The sequence below is a fragment of the Vidua chalybeata genome, chromosome 13 (genome assembly GCF_026979565.1).
Source record: "Vidua chalybeata isolate OUT-0048 chromosome 13, bVidCha1 merged haplotype, whole genome shotgun sequence".
NCBI classification, from domain to species: Eukaryota; Metazoa; Chordata; class Aves; order Passeriformes; family Viduidae; genus Vidua; species Vidua chalybeata.
Window position 1 is genome coordinate 17,526,325 of NC_071542.1, and position 18,680 is coordinate 17,545,004.

Genomic DNA, 18,680 nt, shown 5'->3' on the forward strand with positions numbered 1-18,680 from the left:
GCTCAGACCTTGTCTGTGCACAGAAGCCAGAGCAGAGGCTCTCCCAGCTGCTGTTCCAGCCTGGGTTTCACCAGGAAAAATCATTACTTCCAGGGTCAATTTTAGAGAGGAAATACTGAAATCTGTTATGAAATCAGAGCAAACAGATGTTGGGCTTTATCCTAGACATTGCCAGGAGTTGGTTTTTCATCAGCTGAGATACCAAATCACAGTCAATATAAAGTGTTTCAGATATCAAACATCCTCACTGCACCCCATGCAGCTGCATATAAACCCAACCAACAGCTACTCAAGACATGAAAAAGCAAAAGTGTGACCAGTGACAGTCTGTCACAAGGAAACAGCTCCTGATACAGCCCTGAACACCCCTGTTAGGAAGCCAGTTTGGAACATGCCCAAGTTTCAGGTAATTTAATGTACCTACTAGGGGACTATTTACTTATTTAGTTTTTAAGCCAGATACAAATGTCCAGAGCTAAATCATGCAGAGATTGGAGACAAAGTTACTCTGAATTTAGTGAAAGGCAGTCACTAAGTTCAGTGAATTCTGGATCTGTCCCCTGACCCAGCAGCAGCCAGGAGTGTGTCACACTGCTTTAGAGGTGAGCAAACTCTGGAGCTGTGCTGGAGGCTAAGCTCAAGCCATTAAATACACTCATTTCATCACTCTGCCATGAGAGAAACACCACGTGGAAAAGTGATTTTTATGTTACTTTTTACAATAGTAAATAGTGAAGCGTGAGCTATTAATAGAGTATTAGTCCTGGAGACTGTTTGGTTTGGTCTCACACCAGATTTTTTCTCCTTGTGTAATTTCTGATCCTGATTGATGGCTTTGGGGGGTTGCACTCACAGTGTTATCTCACTGTGCCACAAACCTGACTGCTGACATTCACTCTCCTGTTACAGAACTGTCAAATGCTTTGCAGGGCTTTGGACCTGACCTGTCCTCTCAGAGGTGAAGCAGAACCCTTGGGCATGTCCCACCAGGAGCACCTGGACACTCTCATTCATTATCTCCAGCAATGTTGGGTGAGTTAGTGGTCGAATTCTGCTGCAAACAGACTGGATATCACCCATGCAAATTTGCCACAGTACAAACTTGGATTGCCTCCACCACTCCACTCTGGTCCTCAGAGCTGGTGGGAGGCTTGTGGTCACAGATTCCTGATCTTTGAGATAACTGCACCAGGAAACACCTCCAGTGTATTCCAAGCACATTTTATTAAGCAAACTGTAACTGCAGATTGCCAGAAAGATTATCAAGTGTCAGCTAGAATGACCAAAAAAAATCTCAGAGTTGGCCCCAAGGCAAGGACTCTCAAAGCTCTGCTAGGTCTAAGGTCTGCAAAGCTGGGGTTTGCAAGGTTGGGCTTAAGGTTCGTCTTTAAATGAGGAACTGGTTAAAGACTGATGAGATTTGGTAACTATCAGGCAGTATTTTTAGTAATTTCACCCATAAATCAGCCTGTTAAGATGAAGCTTTGAAAATACAACAGGAGAACTTCATTATTTGATAATTTATAGTGCTGTATGCAGTATACTCCACCTTGGGAACAGTTACTTTGGCACACACCAATCTTTCTGGATAATCTGCATTACATCAGTGTCTCAGGAATGTAAGACTGTGATTGAAGCAAATCCTAGATACAAATTTTATGGTATAACTCGTATTAGGAGAGACACCAGAACAAAGAGGTGGCTTTGTCATCAAGGAGATTAATATGTGAACAGTGGCTACTGTATCTTCATTTAAATGCTGGAGAGATTTGCAAGAGGAAAGCAGCCCACACAGAAAAATCCATTGTTAGCCATTGTTATTACTCCCAGAAAGAACAGAAAGTTTAGTGTGAACTTCAGAATGCCACTGATCTACTGCAAAACTCTTCTGGTTCACACTGCAGTGAAAAACAGACTCAGAGTTGAAGGAAAAATGATCCCATGGCTGAAAGTGCCAACCCCTGGGCACTGCACCTTCCTGTTTTATCCCTGTACATGCCAAAATCAGGTGTGAGAAGGTCAACAGTGCCCAGCCCATTACCAAACCTCCAAAAAGTGCTTTGAACAAACACCTCAGGGTAGAAGCCAAGGAGATCAGGCTGTCCTGCCTACCTGCCAGCCAAGGCCAGCACAGCTTCCATGGTACTTCAGGGACAGGCACCAGCTGAGCATCTCAGATTCCATCTCCTTCCCACCTTGCAGCTTTTGCTGATTGCTACTTGTTGCAGTGGAATGCAAATTATGTGTCTATTTTCTGAATAGCTGTGATGACTCTCCTTTGCTTTTAGCTTGAGAATAAATCCTGCATTGGCACCTGTCCACTTCCAGCCATGGGATAGCTCATTTGCAAGAAAATAATTTCTCTGAAGAGCCATGGATAAATTGCAAAGCCTCCTACTATTGCTGCACAGTTGGTAACTAGGATTTCTAACTTGCATGTTCTGATGAAACCCCTAAAAGGGATCTCTGAGTTAAAGATTAGGTAGAGTTCTATTTTCTTGTAGTTTACATGTGCACCCTATTGATAAAAAAAGATATTTTTGTGCTGGTTAAAGATGCTCCGAGCCAGCACGACAGCACTACTGTTTAAATGTAACTTTTAGTAATTGCTGGACAAACAGCATATGCAATAAAACCCCTACTTTTCCACCACCTTAAAAAGAAAAAAAATCCTAGCAAAGATGTACTTTTCCTTTCCCAAAATGATAGTTACAACAACTGGCATATCTCACCTTATTAGATTCTGCCATTAAAAAAAAATAAATCAATAATCTGTGGTCATTCTTTTGAATCACAATCATAAATTAAAATCTTGATGTGGTTGAGAAAAATCAGGAGAGACAGACCCAGGTCTCTGAACATTACAGACACAACCTTGGAGAAGCTGTCAGTGATAAATCAGCTCCCCAACAGACAGATGTCAAAGAGCTGTCCTTCATTTCTAGGTCCCCTGTACAGTGGCAGAGTGACAGAGGTGGACTGCAGAATAACTCTGTGTTTGGTTTTGAAAAATTATTTTGTAGAAATAGGTAGAGGGCATGCTGCCAGTCAAAAGGAAACCTCAGTCTAAACAGTACATTCAGCTGGCCTGCTGAAGACAGGCAGCTGCACACAAGTGTATGTGATGTTTAGCATCATAAATAAAGGCTTTTGACCTCCTCTCCAGCAGAAAAATGGGGTCCATTTCCAGTTGGATCACCCTGGATCACAGGTGGTAAGAGCTGAACTGCTGGACCTCCTCCAAGGCACTTTGAATATTCCACCATCTTTCCCACCAGGGTGGCAGAACCTCTCTGACATTAAAGTTGGGGAAAAAAAAGAAATAGACCTGGTTCTTTTTGCTTGGTGCATGAAAATTTGGCTTCCTTTCACACAGATAGGTTCCCTAAGAAGAGAGGATCTGTACTGTATCTCTGACAAGGGAAGTGAAACAGTAAAAGGACTTGAAGTTTATCCATGGCTTTTGATACCAAATTTCCCCATCTAATCCAACAAAACCAAGATAAAGAACCAACACCAAAGGATTTCACCAACACCCACTGACACTGCAAACAGCATTCAAGTATCTTACACGAGAAACACTTGGGAACAGCCTTTGCCTTTGCCATCACACATGTGGAAACCTTCTTACAATGACTATTGGATACTAAGAAACAGAAAGGAGTTGGCAGGGGTTTAGTTCAGTTCACAGGGCTCCACAGCATCATTTGCAATCACAGGACACAGAGGGACCAATCCTGCAACCAGAGGAGTCCCACGGGCAGAGCCAAGACCCAAGGCTGCAGCTGCAATTCCCCCAAACAGACAGCACTCCAAAACAATCAGTGTCTTGATGTTTGAAGTCTATTCTCTTTTGAAATAATAAATCAGCACAATGGGCTCAGGGTCTTGGCCCTGACTTGGAATGCAGCCAGGTTGTAGGGATTTGCCACTGAACTGTGCAATCATTTGCACACCCAAACCTTGAACTTGTTATCACCAGAACATTGTGGATCTTTCTTTGCCCCAGCTTCCATTAAGTTTTTGCGCATTTTTGCTTAACTGTCAATTTATTAAAAAAAGCCTTTTTCCCCCCTTGAGTAATGCCATGTTCACTTGTGATAACCCAGACCTGGAGCTTTGCTTACTGCATGAAATTCAGTGGGTTCACCTGAGGACCTGATTCTGCAAAACAGCAGTGTGTGAGCAGAAATGGATGGAAGCACACATAAAATGTAATTAACTTTCCAAATTAAATTAAAAATAAAACAAAACATTTAATAAATGTTTATGAGGTTATACTGGTAAAAACAATTATCTTCTAGATTATGTGAGATGGCTAAAGGTGGAAACATTGCATTGACAAAGCAAGACTTTGACAGTCTTGGTTTCCGTGTCTGAGATGATCAGCAGAGAATCTGAATGCTTGAACACTGCCCACGAGTCATCAGGAATTCCTTCTGATTAGGTTCCAGGGCACTGGGGTTGAAAACCTCCTGCAGAGTCCTGGCAGCCAGTTAAGGCTGAAGCTGCTCTGCTCCTCCAGCCTTGTAAAGTCACCACCTCAAGCAGACTGTGTAGCTGGAAATGGGTGCAACCTCCTGGCAGTGACCCAGAAATTTCGGAATTATCTGCACAAGATGTTTTGTAGACTCATTGGAAGAGATAAAAGATAGCCCCTCTTCAGCAGCATGCAAGAAATCCATGAAAGCTTTATAAGCTGCCACAGAAATGGAGAATAGTTGGGTTTTTTCCAATGGAAATGAGGAACTTTTCCCACCACTTGCATCAAATGCAAACGACTTGATGTAAGTGGGTGGAAAATAATTGGGACAAAAGAGTCAAAGGCACTAATGCAGGAAACCATTCAAGAGGTTAGGCAGGCACACAAATGTGCTCCAGAGAGATGTGATGCAGGTGGGAAATCCTACCTGCATCTCACAGGAGGTGACACATCCCAGCTGGCCCCACAGGTGAGGAGCAGGGTACAGAGGAAGAGGTCAGTGAACAAAGTCAGAGCCTCAGACTTCAGAGCTGAGATTTGGACTAAAGGGAGCTGCTAAGCACTGGTGCTGCTTCAGCCACTCAACTGAACTGAAATGTGTGCTGAGAGGGGATTTTCATTTGCTCTGAGGAACTCAGCCCTGGAGCAGCACGTTGAATGTATTTCTCCATACAGAAATGCCAGTTCTGTATTCACTGAATGGGAAATAATTTTTTTTCTGGACAATTGTTTCCTCCTGGAGCAGCTTCCAAGTTCTGGACATGGCTTTCCCTCCCTTTGGCTAATTAGGATATGTGACAACAGGGTTCTCAGAAATGTAGTACAGAAACCCTGGAACAAAGACTAATTCAAACGCCAAGCTGTACATACATTAATGTTTAACAAGAAAGGGAAAAGTCTTAATTCCAAACTCCTATATCCTATACTGGATAATTTTACTGGCAGGGAATCAGTAAAAATGTTCAGAGGGGAGTGCACTGCTCTTTCCTTTAGCTGAGATATTCTGATTATAACATGAATCATCTACAACATACAACATGCATCATTCTGAGAGCTCAAAGATGGTGCTGAAATCCAACTTCCCTCCTGCTGGGAAAGATTCTGTAATTTTGTCTCCTATTTAAAATCATCAGCACCAGTAGCACTCAGAATGAGAAACACAGCTTCACTCTGAATTTCAGGCAGAGCAGTGGCTGCTATCTGGGTGACTGAGTAAGAAGCAGATGGGATATCACACCTGAAATGAGCTGGGGCTTGTTCTGTGCTCCTTAGGTGCTTCCTAGAGCTGTTTTTTGCTAGGTGACCTCAGTGCTATCCAAGAAGAGCTGTTACTGCTACCCCAACTCTCCTCCAGCAGGCAGGAAAACCCTAGAGCGTTACTCACCCATGCCCTTGGTGTGGTTGAAGTCTCCTTTGACCACTTTGCAGGTTTTCCCATCACCACTGCAGATTCCACAGCGATCCTCTTTGGCAGCTGAGCCAATGATCCCATCACAGCCAATTTTCTAATGACAACAACCAGAGACCCCCATTACTTTGTTTGCAAGGTTAGAGCATCTCTAAACAATGAGGTCAAGACTAAGATTGACATCTGACTGAAAACCTGAATGGAGAGAAACACTGAACTCTTAATTAAACTTTTGAAATACCTGAGAAAAGATCTCATTAATCAGACAGCTCAAGGTACCTGAAATGAAAGAGTAGTTCAGTGGAAGCAGGTCAGTTTCATATCTGGCCAATTTTTACCACAAAATTGCCAATGCAATTATGAAATTTTCCACATGCTTGCACTGTATTAAGAATCAACATTCAATTGAAAAATAAATCATTAAATCTAACAGTTTCACCTAAAGCTTCATTATAAATGGTGTTTTCATCATTTTCTATACATACCTTTTTTTTCTCCTATAAAAACCTACAGTTCTGCTTCCACACATGGGAAGAGTCACAATATTCTCCCTGTAGCTATTGGGACTATCACCATCATCTTCCTTATTCACAAAGCATTCACATGTCATGATGGAGAACATTCCACACTTGTAAATCTTGAGGCTGACAACACTGTCATTAATCCATATAAATTGCATTCTGTCCATGTAAGACCCTCAAACTGATCAGCAGTACACTCTTAAAACATAAATTTCTACTGAAATAAGCCTTGTCATTATGCAAGTTATTAGCAGAGATTGCACTATTAAAAATTATTTTAAGATTTATTCTGCATAGATAAACAATTTCTTGGCAAATGAGTAGCAGGACTGTCACAAGTAAGACTTATTTGAATAAGGCTATTGGGTTTCTCCCTTCTTTGCCTTCCTGTGATGAAGCCAGAGGAAAGTTGGAGAGATATCTTAGGGAACAATCAAAACAACAAACATTTTGAAAAATAGGGTAAGCAGGGAAATATTAAGAGAACTTGGGCTGTTTATCTGAGCCTGTCTGCATGTAAGCAATGCAATTTGGATCAGAATTCCAACATTCCCCTTGTTTCAGAAGACCCTGGCCACTGCCTGAGTCCAGATGTATTGCAGGGATCAAAGATTGCCAGCGTTCCACCGTGTGCTGATGCAGAGCTTGTCTGGGTAAATCATTAGGGACAGACATGCTGAGAGAGGGTGATCATCCTAAACACATACCAGGGAAATGCTGCTCATTAACTGGCACAGCACCTACACTGGTGCACAGGAGCAGCAGGAAAAAAAAACTGTATAAATGCATAAATGGGAGTTAAAAGAGGGAGGAAGAAGATTATGGAATTTCTGGCAGTTGCAATTCTCAAGCCTAAACTTCACGCCCATGTCCAACAAATAATTTTAGGATATTGAACGTGATTCTGCCCCCAGAACAGAAGGATGTCCCAGCAGTTCTCCTTCCAGGAAAATCAGGATGATTTATTAATGGGGTTGCTGAAAGGCAGCTGGAAATAAATGCCTGCCTGCCACCCTGCTGAGATACTGGAAAGGCTGTGTTTAATTTAAGGCTCTGGTGCTATCTTTTATTGTGCTGCATTGTTATTAGCACTATGTGAGCACACAGATGAATAAAGGGAACATAATGAGTGTTGAACCACACTTATTCCCAGAGCTACATGAGGAGTCTGTAGGACTCTAATGGAGGCAGGGAAAGAATGGGGAGTTGGCAATCACATGCTTTGTATTTACACTGGAGTTTCCCAGATAATGGAAACCAGCGTAAGCCAGCAAAGCTTGAGAAGGCTGAGTACCCCCTCATCTGAGACTGGGGCTCAAGACAAGCCATTTCCTCACACCTTTACTTGGTCACTGCCACCCTTTCACTTGAAAGGCCCTCTCTGAAGGGCATGGAAAGAACCCAATGAATGTGACTCACAATATCTTTGCTGTTTTTTACCTTTCACCTTCACCCTATTCCCTGGGAGTGAAGGAACTGGGAACGGCCCTTTTACCCTCCTCTTCAATGGCACCATTGCTCCCATCCACAGGGCAAACTTTTCCCTCAATCCAGGCCTTGAGACTTAAAGCCCCCCTCACATTTGGGCCAGGCAATGGTTTCTTATAAAGGAGTATCTCTAAGAGAATAAACACTTTTTTTTCCTTGGCTTCAGGATGAAAATTGGTGCATTCTTGCTACTTTATGGGGGAAAAATACCTTGGAAGCACTTTAGTGTTGTCTACATAAACATTAGAGCCCGTTTCCCTCTCCCCAAGCCTTCCAAGCATTTCCAAACTGAAAGTGCATTTAATAAGAGTACATTTAATAACAGTACATAATGAAACAGCTTTGGGTAAGATTTGACAGTGGATTCCAAAAGCTGCAAAGTCATTTAGAAACACATTTCAGTGACCAGCTTGGTCACTCTGATCCTTTGAGAACTCCCTACGTGGAAAATAACCTTAAAACCACCACCGTGGCCACTCTTAAAACAAGTGGATCAGTGGATCAAAGGGGAAGAAACAGGACTGAAAGGGCAGAACACAGTGGCTATCACCCTTGTGGATGCAAAGCATCTGCCAGCAGCCTTTAATTGAGAGATTTCTCCAAGGTGTGAGAGGCCCTGAGACTCCAGCACTGGCTGGATGTACATCCAGTGGGTACATCAGCAGCTTCCCACTGACAATACGCTCTGTGCATTATACTGCCCATCCTTTAACTACAGAGCTGTCCTCAGCCTGCAGAAAGCTTTCCAAAATGTGAAGGCTTAATTAACCATGTGCAAAGGGAAAATACTAAGTTTCACTGCTCAAAAGTCAAGTTTTCACAGTGCAGAAAGAATCCCTTAAAACCTAAATAGTTCAAGGGAGTTACTGGATCTTTCCCATCTCTCACTTGTTTTCTATTGCTTCCTGTCCAGTCCAACCAGTCAAGGTAAGGGGATTTATTAAATAAAGAAGCAGAAAGGGGAAGCTTTACATTCTGAAGAAAGAAAGACCTTGTAAATAACAATAACATCCCATGTGTTTTCGGACCCAAGAGTTATCCTGCAGATGAGCAGACTGAGCCCATGGACCAGCCCATCCAGCAATTGCTGGATACTTTCAGTTCCATCAGTCTTGAATGGACTGGTGAGAAGGAAAGCAGCTTTAAAACATGGGAATGCTGGCAAGAAACATGAAAATAAGTCTTTTAGGCCTTCAAGTCCTCAGCATGGACAGTCAGAAATGTGTCCACAGGTTTCTTAAGGCTCTTCCACCCAGGCACTCTCCTGCTCTGACACCACATTTTGGAACTAGCCACTGACCTTTAAATTGGCAGGTAACTGCACGTTTGCTGAGCCAAAGGCGTGAAATTAATTCTCTTTAAGATGATATCTCCATCCACCCTTCCTTCCCTCCCTCCCCCTTCTTCTCATTTTTATAATTAAACATCTGAAAGTACTGCTTGTTGGGTGGTATTTCCAGCTTCAGTCATAGCTGGCTCCAGCACAGGAAAACTCTTCTCTTTTGAATACGTATCACTTGGATTCTTCTGTGTGAACTATTCTCTGTATTGCTTGAGTATTTTTAATGATATTTTTATTTGTATTTTCAATGGCTGTGAAAGAGCTCAATTGATACAGCTTGTGAGGGTATGTTTTGCTACATAAACACAATTATTTTTGTTATATACACCCACTCTGTGCAAGAAATGACATTGTAGGCTCACAAAACTGTAATGCTTCCCATATGCTGAACTAACTGGCTGTCTCAATGGATCAAATATAAATATTGATGAAACATGTGCCACTTTACAAATTAATCATGTACAGAGCAGGCTGGTTATGACAGATTCATCTACACTGCCAATTCCTTCTGTCCATAATATCCAATGTCATTGATACCTCCAGGGATGGACCACATGAAACAGGAATGTACAGATGTGAGCAAGTGACATTCAGATCTGAGGGGAAGAGAATTCTTATTTCATTGTTTTAAACATGTCTGCCCCTGTGAAGGGTTCTGGAGGCTGTCAGGGCTGTGTGAGGTGAGTCTGGGTCCCTAATCAAGCAGTTCATCTCTGAGTTACTCCAATTTCTGTCCCACAACAAATTTTGTGCTAAGGGTTGGAGTCCTCATAGGAGTTAGTTCAGCAAATATCTTCCTGTCATTTTCCAAGCCTTCAGATTGTGTCTGAATCAGAGCAGCTCTGCTGGATCAGGAGTTAGACACCTCCTATTTTAAAACCAGCTTTACCTCATCTGCTTTAGATCTGCAATGGCATCTGCCATTGACTTTGTGCTTAGATCCCTCAGCAGCTCATGGGGTGTTAAACACAATAATTCATCATTTTTCACATATAGATATTGAAGGGTATATGTCAAAACCTCTGTGTTCATGAGAGAACAGGCAAATAATACAAAGCTCTTTCCCATTCCAGGAACTCCTTTGCTTGTGTTCTATTATATGCTTTCCATGGGATAACATGGAAGAAAAATTGGGGGAAATAGCATGGGGTTTTTTTGGTTTTTTTTCATACCCCACTGCAAAGTACACCACAAACTAGTAGGATATAGACAAAGACTTGGTTTTGTCACTATACCTTACACACCAAAATCCCACTCTTTTAAACCTCAGATTACATTGCTACAGATTCAGATATGGAAAAAACCAAAAAGGCAATTAAACAACAGGTTTCTGTAGTTCAGACAATCCTTCTGGATTTTGTGCACATGCACTAAATAATTTATCAAAGTTCAATGCTCAGCCAAGCTGTTGTATGGAGACAAGCTACCCAGTCTGGAACATCTTGTACCACAGTTTGTAATGCAGGAATATGAATAATACATGGAAAATACTCAAGTGAGGATACAAAGCCAGAACTCCAGGCATCAATCAAATGCAAAAAGTGGGTACTAAGTATGTAAAAAATTGTATTCCAGAAGCAGGTCCAGTAGACAACTTCAATTTCTCCTCTGCCACTTGTGGCACTCTCCTAACACACTGCCTGTCCAGTTTGCAGAAGCTATTTTTGAAAATCTGTCCATTTTCCAATTTGTGCTCCCCTTTCATAGAGTGTGACAATCACTTTCAGAAGAAAGTAGTTCTGTAACAATTTTGTTGTGCCAGGACAGCCTAATATGTGGCTTATTATCATTAAACACACTGTGGATTCACCAACCAGTTGAAAGGAGGTGTGATACGACAAAACATTCATGAGAAAACTGCAGATAGAGCCAAAACATCTTCACCTCTTAAATTGTTAAATCACAGCAAAGTCTGTCCTTGATCTCTAGCCCAGTTCTGCTATACAGGAGGTCTCTCTTTTCACAGAGACCTTAAATTACATCCTGAAGCACAATCTGTAGTCCCCACTGGAAAGTTCTCATGCTGTCATGAAGCTCAGACTAATCCTCCTTTGAGAAAAGCCAGCACAAGGTCATGTGCATCAGAACAGTCAGCTGAGCAGCTTGTCTTCTCCTCACCCCTCTGCTCTGTGACATCTGACACTTTTTTTAGCTCCACTTCTGCCAGCAGTTTTGAATTAACTTCAGCAGCACAGAGCAAAACACTGTAAGGGGTTAGAAAGTGCCCTGTTCTCATGAGTGTTCTCTCATCAAACACACACCCCACAGCCCAGGGAAGAACAAAACCCTCAGGGAATCCTCTCCCTGAAAGCCATTTGTCACTTGAAGGGAAACAGGAGAAGATGAACCCAGTGTGTGTGAGGTGCAGGTTGCAGTGCCCTACCCCACCTTCCCCATGGCTGCAGTGTCCATGACAGGGAAAGCAAATTGCTGCAAAGCCCAAATGAGCACTCACCCTCCTCCTGCAACACATCAGGCTGCTCTGAAATTCTGCTACAGAATTTCTGTCTCTGAAAAATCTCTAGAGAAAATAAATTCTCCTTGCTAGAAGACCATGTGCATTTTGAGGAGAAAAGGTCAAAGACCTACATATGCTTTGAACAGGGGATCCAGTTTGCTCAGAGGATGGTAAGAAATGGTGCATTTGAAATGTTCAGCCTCAAAAACAACTCAAATAAACAAGGAAAAAATTGAATTAAGACCTTATGATTCATTTCAAAAACAAGGAGTAAGGCTAGAAAAAGTCTAGGTGATTTAGGAACCCCCATGCTAAATTTAGGGTTGTCTTTGCTCTTTGGTGCTTCTATGCATGATCAAAGTAATAACCAAGTTTACTCACTCCAGCTGCCTTCAGGTGTAAGGGATAAATACAGAGATGCTGCTGCTTTTGATGATTTTGTTTTAGGGATAGTGAGGCTGACAGCAAAGGCTTCATTGACACCTTTTAGATTGGAGTTCAGCTTTAAAGAGAAACTGTAGTAACTTCACAAAGTACAACTGAAGGAAAATTCCCTTAGTGCCCAAATGTATTTGGGGCATTTTGAGGCTTCAGAGAATCTGTTCCTACTTTCCTTCTCAAAACCCTCCTCTCCTTGCAACAGTTTTTTCTCTGCTATGTTCATCTACATTCATTCATCATCCAAGAACGATTCATCAGCTGCATTTAGGAGCATCTAATGAAGGGAGAAGATCTATTACATTTCCTGGGCTAGATGTTCACAGGCAATGGTTACTGCTAATTTGTCTGTTGCACTGACAATGTGTCATTCCTGCCTTTGAGAGCCTCTAACTAGAAGGATTACATAAGAAAATAAATAACAGTAATACCACCCTCTCATTTCAGCACTTAATTCTCTTCTCCAGGCCCCCCGCAATGCTTGTTGCCAGGCTTTGTCTACACTGGGTAAAGAAACAAGGAAAGGAGTAATTAAATGAATATGGCAATTAAATGGGTTTAATAAGCAGCTAGTTAGACAAGTATCTGTGGCAAATGGGGCATACAGGCACATATGGCAATTCTCAGCACTGCACTGCATATATGGCAGAGGAGTATTATAAATGAGTTCACAGGGCTTTCAAATCTGCTCGGCTTGAACTGATCATTTCACATTTTTTCTCAGCCAGATGCAAATGGACTGAATGTTCTGCAGCTGTCATCACCTCTGTGCACAGTTAAAGGCAGTTGCCCCTGACTCAGAGTGCAATTTGCTTTTCATGATGTACCTCCAGTGCTCTGTGCTCATAAAGGAATTCATTTGGAGGGAGCTGGCTACTGATCCTCCCTGGATGAAAAAAACGTGCCTTGCCATGATGTCTGATTTACCATTTGTGGCAGTTCTGAAGGTTTGGAGCAATAAAACTGGCCAGCCCAGAGTAATGGTCAATGGCACACAGCTGGAGGTGCACAGCTGGCCTGACTATAAAATGTTATTAATGGGTTTTTGTTTTAGCTTTTTTCAGATATAGCCAAAAACTGGGAAAAATTAAGTAACTTGGGATGCACCATGAACCTGGCTCTATGTGCAAAGCACTTTGTATTATAAAGAATCAAACTTGTACTGGCTCCCCAGACTGTTGCTATTCATATTCTTCACTGGAATAAATTAGAAAGAGTGAATTAAAATTGCCTCTTCAGCATCATTTGTCAAGAAACAGTGGGAAGTGTCTCCTGCAGCAGTACAAAATTCAATCCAAAGATTTTTCACTTCTCTCTTTGCATTGTTATTAGTAAAGTTGTTTTATGCCCCCAAAGCCTCTCTCACACCCAGGTGGGTATTGTGTTCATTTATCTCCCTGCCTGGAAGGCTCAAAGCAACAAAAACTGGCATTTCTTAACCACTCCCAGAAGTCAGAAATAATGCCAAATTTGGTGTGCCCTGTGCCCCCAGGGCAAACCACTGAGGTTAGTGGAAATAAAGGGTGATGCTAAAAAGCTGTTCTGGTGGATACAGAGGGCTGGTTAATACCAGGAAGAGCAACTCCTACTGCAGGATACAAATCTAGATGAGGAGAAACTTAAAGGGAAGAACTGCCAGGAGGAATCCAGCCCTGGCTGGCCCTGCTGTAGCCAAGTGAACTGTCATTCCCATCACTGTGGTGTGTACAGCACACTCTGAACACGTGCTCCACCACCAGAAGAGAGGAAACTCATGAAGGGTCTGCCCTGTCAAATTGTCCGTGACAAATGACCTGAACCCCGAGGAGCACCCACTCCAAACAACTTCCTGTCATCTTTAAATACACGCTTTCTCATCCTCCTTCCCTTGTCCAAACATTAAATCTCCATCTTATATGGGTCTACACAACTCCACTAAATTTTTGAGGAACCTGAAGCACCAGCTCTAAGAGCTGCCCTCCTCAGAATTCAATGTGTTACAAACTCTCTCAGCAAACCATGAAGTTTTATTACAGAGATCTCCCACACCTCATTTTGGGTCTGTGTGTAATTTGGTTAGAGAGAAATAATCACTGCAATGGTTATAGGCCATCACTCTAAGGAAAGGGAATTCAGTCTGAAGACTCTGGCTCATGTAGCTGCAGGAGCCAAGGAGCAACTGGTACTGAAAAGCTTCCTCAGTATTTCTAAGAAGGAACCAGGCAGACCCAAAAGCATCATGATTCTGGCAAGATAATGCTTGTAACAGGCTAGTGACAATTTGTAAGCTGATTTGCAGCTTCAGTGCTTTTATCAGTGATTCCTCTAATAGCCAAGAAAGAGAAATTAACCAGGCCAGACTTCCCCTCCAATATGCTCCCCTCACAGAAGTCCCTTCCCACCCAAGTCATGCACACAACTAAATGTGATTTTTGAGCATTCCCAGCTCTTCAGGAATAGCATCATACCTCGGGCATTCAGCACAATTCTCAGACCAATAACAGGGCCATGGAGCACTTGTAGTGGGCCTTATAAAACAGGGCTGCCCCCTCCCCTCAGGGACAGCCTCCTAGCCCCCAACACAGTGCTGCCCCAGACTGAACCTAACACCAGAAATAGAACAAGAGAAAGTTACTCCACCTGGCACTTGCCATGTACACAGAGGTCTGTCTCATAAGGCCCACAGGGAGTTCCATCCAGGACTCTGTCTGTCACCAGCACAGGAGAATCCTTGCCCAGTGGGGAGCAGAAGAGCTCACATGGCTTATCTGGGAAAAGAAATGTGAGAACTGCCCTTGGAAACAGCACAAACAAGAGTCTGAGGCAATGGTGATGCATTCTCTACATGAATACATTTGGAAATCTCATCTTTGAAGGAACATGAGGCTTTCTATTTAGGCCTGTCATTTCCCCACTTGAAACAGCACTGTTTAAAGGGTTACATTGATGAGACAGGGCTTTAACAGCACAGAAAACCAATCAGTCAATACAGCTTTGTGTATCTGTTTGTAAAGGGAAGATGTTTGTTACAGGGAACGTTCATCAGTCTGATAAGAATGATCAAGACATTGATCATTCAATCAAAATTCAGGCTGCAGCCAGTGATTTTAGAAGAACAAGTTCTCCAGACCATTTCATATCCCACCAATATGTGGTTGAATAGCAGATGAAGAGCAAGAGCCAGAAGAGGAAGTGTTAAAGGAATGTGGGTGAGATAGGCAATCATGCTGAGATGCCCAAAAGTGACATAAATTAAAATGTGTCACAGGGAACCCACCTTTTTTGTCAGTTCCAAACTAACTGGAACTTTTTAATGTTTAAATTCCCAGCTCTCTGCAATTCCCAACTTCAGGCTGGGAATCAAGTGAAGGCATTTCTCTCCCAGCATTTCAAAAATGAGTAAAGCACTGACAACTCTGTAGGTTCTTTTAAGAAGGCTAAAGGAACAGCAGAGCAGCACCAACAACAATTAATTGTAATTAATCTTTCAGGTGTAGCTAAAGGGGGCCTATTGCAGCCTTCTCACCAACAATGGAGCCCTGCAGATGAGAAACTGCAGTGAAAGAACAGCGAGGAATTACAGAGGGAGATGAAAAAACTCACCATCCACAATGACAGCTGTCAGGAGGCTTTTCTTCTTGTTGGTGTACCTGTCGTGGGCCTGGCACTGCTGGTCCCTGAAGCTGGGCACCCCTTTGGGGCAGGGCAGGTTCTCACACACCGTGTGCTCCACGCTGGCCCCCCGGCAGTTCTTCCCACCCGGCCCCGGGCTGCAGTGGGGAACAAAACCAGGGTCAGCACCAAACATCTGGAATGTTCCATCTTCCCCCTCCCATCCTTGCTTTGCCCCCTGCCTCAAACACTCCTGAGGATGGAGACACAGCAAACATCCCATCAGCACGTGTCCTCCTTGCAATTAAAATACCACAAAAGCAGCTATAACCTGCAATGTAGGCAGGGTATCCAGAAACAAACCTGTGCTGCAGATAACCTCCATCCATGAAATCCATGCCATTCCACACATTTGTTTTTTAAACATACAGGAAAGGCTACTAATGCAACATCAGAATTAAGCACCCGCAAAACTTATCTGCTTTTATTTATGAATCTCCAGAGAAGAAGGAAAACAAAAACTCTCAGCAATAGCCTGTATTTTCTTTGCAAAATAAAACAAAATACAAACAAAAAAACACAGGTAAGCATGGAATCTGGAATTCCAGGTCCCAAGCCTTGCACTTATGAGCTCAAGCCTGGGATTTCCAATAAACAGTGCAATCCAAGCCCCTCCTGGCCCATGTCTGAAACAGTGACTGTGTGAGATATTCTGGTAGGCAGCCACCTTTCACTGTATTTATGCCAAGAGAACCCACCAACTAATGGAACTGAAGAAATCAAAGCACATTTTTGCTGCTGTGACACTTTTACACGACAAGAGGGGACTGGAGAAGGGATGTTCTGTTTAAGCCAATGGTTTTCTCCTCAGTCCAACTGTTCAACAACAGCCCAAAGCCTAGACAGGAACACAAGGCAGTACAACTCAAAAGTCTGCACGTGCAAACTGGCTTACGACACATTCCTTACAACCATTGGGGAGGCAATGCATGTAAATGTTCAAAGAAATTACAGAGAGGAAAAACCAAATCAAACAGTGAAGCAACTGGTTTAAAAATACTGATAGTCCCACAGGCTCAAGAGTCAGCTGGCAGGAGTAGAGATTCCTGTAAAAAAAAATCCCAAGACCAAATATATACAAAATAGAAGATAAATCCCTTAGCCAGTATTTCTGGACAGTGAATAAACCAGCTGCAGAAGTGGGCTGAGGCCAGAAATTTGAAGCAAAAGAAGATCACGTGTGTATCTCCAGCCAAGAATGTATATGAGCAAGAGAATTTTAAAATCACTGTGCAGTGTTGGAAGGAGCATTTCCTGTAATTTAAGGAACAATGATGAATGGATTTAGGTTTGGTCAGCACTAAACCTAAATAGCCTTTTGTAGCTGACAGCAAAGAAACCAGCTCAGTCCCCTTTTCAGGAAAGCGAGCTGGTAAAAATCAAACCTGCATATTATAAACATGCAACTGCAGCTCAGATAAGGAGAGGAATAAACAAAAATATCATTTTCACATGATTACAGGTCAACAGCAGCAACTGTGAGCCTATACATCATCTAGGCATGTCTTCAAAGTAACTATTGCTATGCAGAATTTCAGCCCCAATTTAAAAAGAAAAGCGTTAGGTATTTTGTGTGTAGAAGAAAAGATAAAATCTGAATAAAATCACTTGGAGGGCTGCTCCCAAGGCTGTAAAGTTATAATAAACACAATTGGGTGGCCAGTTAAATGGCACCATTGTAACCTCTTCAGGACCCCAAAACGATGAAGAGACTTCCAGACGGGTTTCAACTGACCTGGGGCATGAAGGACAACACCTGCATTTTATCCTGAATCAGAAAAAATCCAAGCCCACACAGAGAGCACCAGCCACTGTGCAGGAGCTAAACATCACCCATGGCTTTCTGCATGCATGAAAACCTTCCTGTTCTTACTCAGCACATCCTGACCTACAGAGCATCTCAAGGGGCTTTTGCCAACACAGCTCGGGGACACTCTGATCGTTGTCAGCCACTGCACTGCTCCCCAAGCTCAGGGCAAGCACTCCTGCAAAACTGATCTCTAAGGCACATCGGCTCACTTTGGTCTGTAGATCCAGGTCAGCCCCTCCTCATTCACTGTAGTGCTCGAGGGGAAACACAGCATCAGTTTTTCTGCCAAACTACATGTATCTAATTCAACTGTATCCTCCTTTGAATCACTGCAATGATTCAAACTTCCAAAGGTGACCCTTCAAGCCACTTCCACAGAACCTACTTCAAGTCACTCCAGGATTCTGACCTGGTCATTGCAGCCTGCGAATCAGAAATTTCTCAGGGCTTCCTGCACAGCTCTGCTGCCCATTTCTCCCCTGTACTCTTGCAGCAAGGGTCGCCCAAGAGGGAAGAGGCTGCCAGCACGGCAAAAGGAGCCAGGATGGTGTGAGGACTTACGGGGGGTTGTCACATTTCCGCTGCCTGAAGCGCACCCCTGTTCCGCACGTCCGGCTGCACATGCTCCACTGGCTCCACACGCTCCAGTCCCCGTCCACGTGCTCAGGGATGGGGGTTTTACTGACACACTCCCCAGCTCGGCACCACTGCAAGGCAATCAGGTTAGCACAGCCTGGGAAGAAGCCCTGACCTTGCACAGGTGGACTTTAAAGGATGGCTGAGGGATTGCAACAAGTCCACGTTTAAGTTTCTAGGGATTCGAGGCTTTGGTGAGATGGCAGCAGGAGAAGGAGGAAGGGAGGAGGTGAAATGCAGAAATTTAAGTGTCACTCTCAACAAGCCCCTGAAGGAGGTTCTGTCATTAAAAAAACAACCACAGAACTGAGCTCCTTAGTTTATAAAGCAGATAATTATCTAAGTACTAAGACTTAAAGCCCCACGATTCACAGGAACGGAGTCCAAGAAATTATACCCCAAAGCAATGCCTTCATCAGCACTGTTCCCAGTGTGTACAAAATGA

At 43.1% G+C, this 18,680-nt stretch overlaps 1 protein-coding gene across 1 annotated transcript in view; it reads right to left on the bottom strand.

Moving 5' to 3' along the window:
* ADAMTS17 (ADAM metallopeptidase with thrombospondin type 1 motif 17) overlaps positions 1 to 18,680 on the bottom strand; it is a 157,300-nt gene that overhangs the window by 47,633 nt on the left and 90,987 nt on the right. The window contains exons 12-16 of the mRNA XM_053955030.1: positions 18,161 to 18,306; positions 15,721 to 15,887; positions 14,758 to 14,885; positions 5,868 to 5,988; positions 3,572 to 3,646 (exon numbers count right to left, since the gene is read on the bottom strand). Coding sequence (XP_053811005.1) covers positions 3,572 to 3,646; positions 5,868 to 5,988; positions 14,758 to 14,885; positions 15,721 to 15,887; positions 18,161 to 18,306 — 637 coding nt within the window. The remainder of the gene's footprint in view (positions 1 to 3,571; positions 3,647 to 5,867; positions 5,989 to 14,757; positions 14,886 to 15,720; positions 15,888 to 18,160; positions 18,307 to 18,680) is intronic.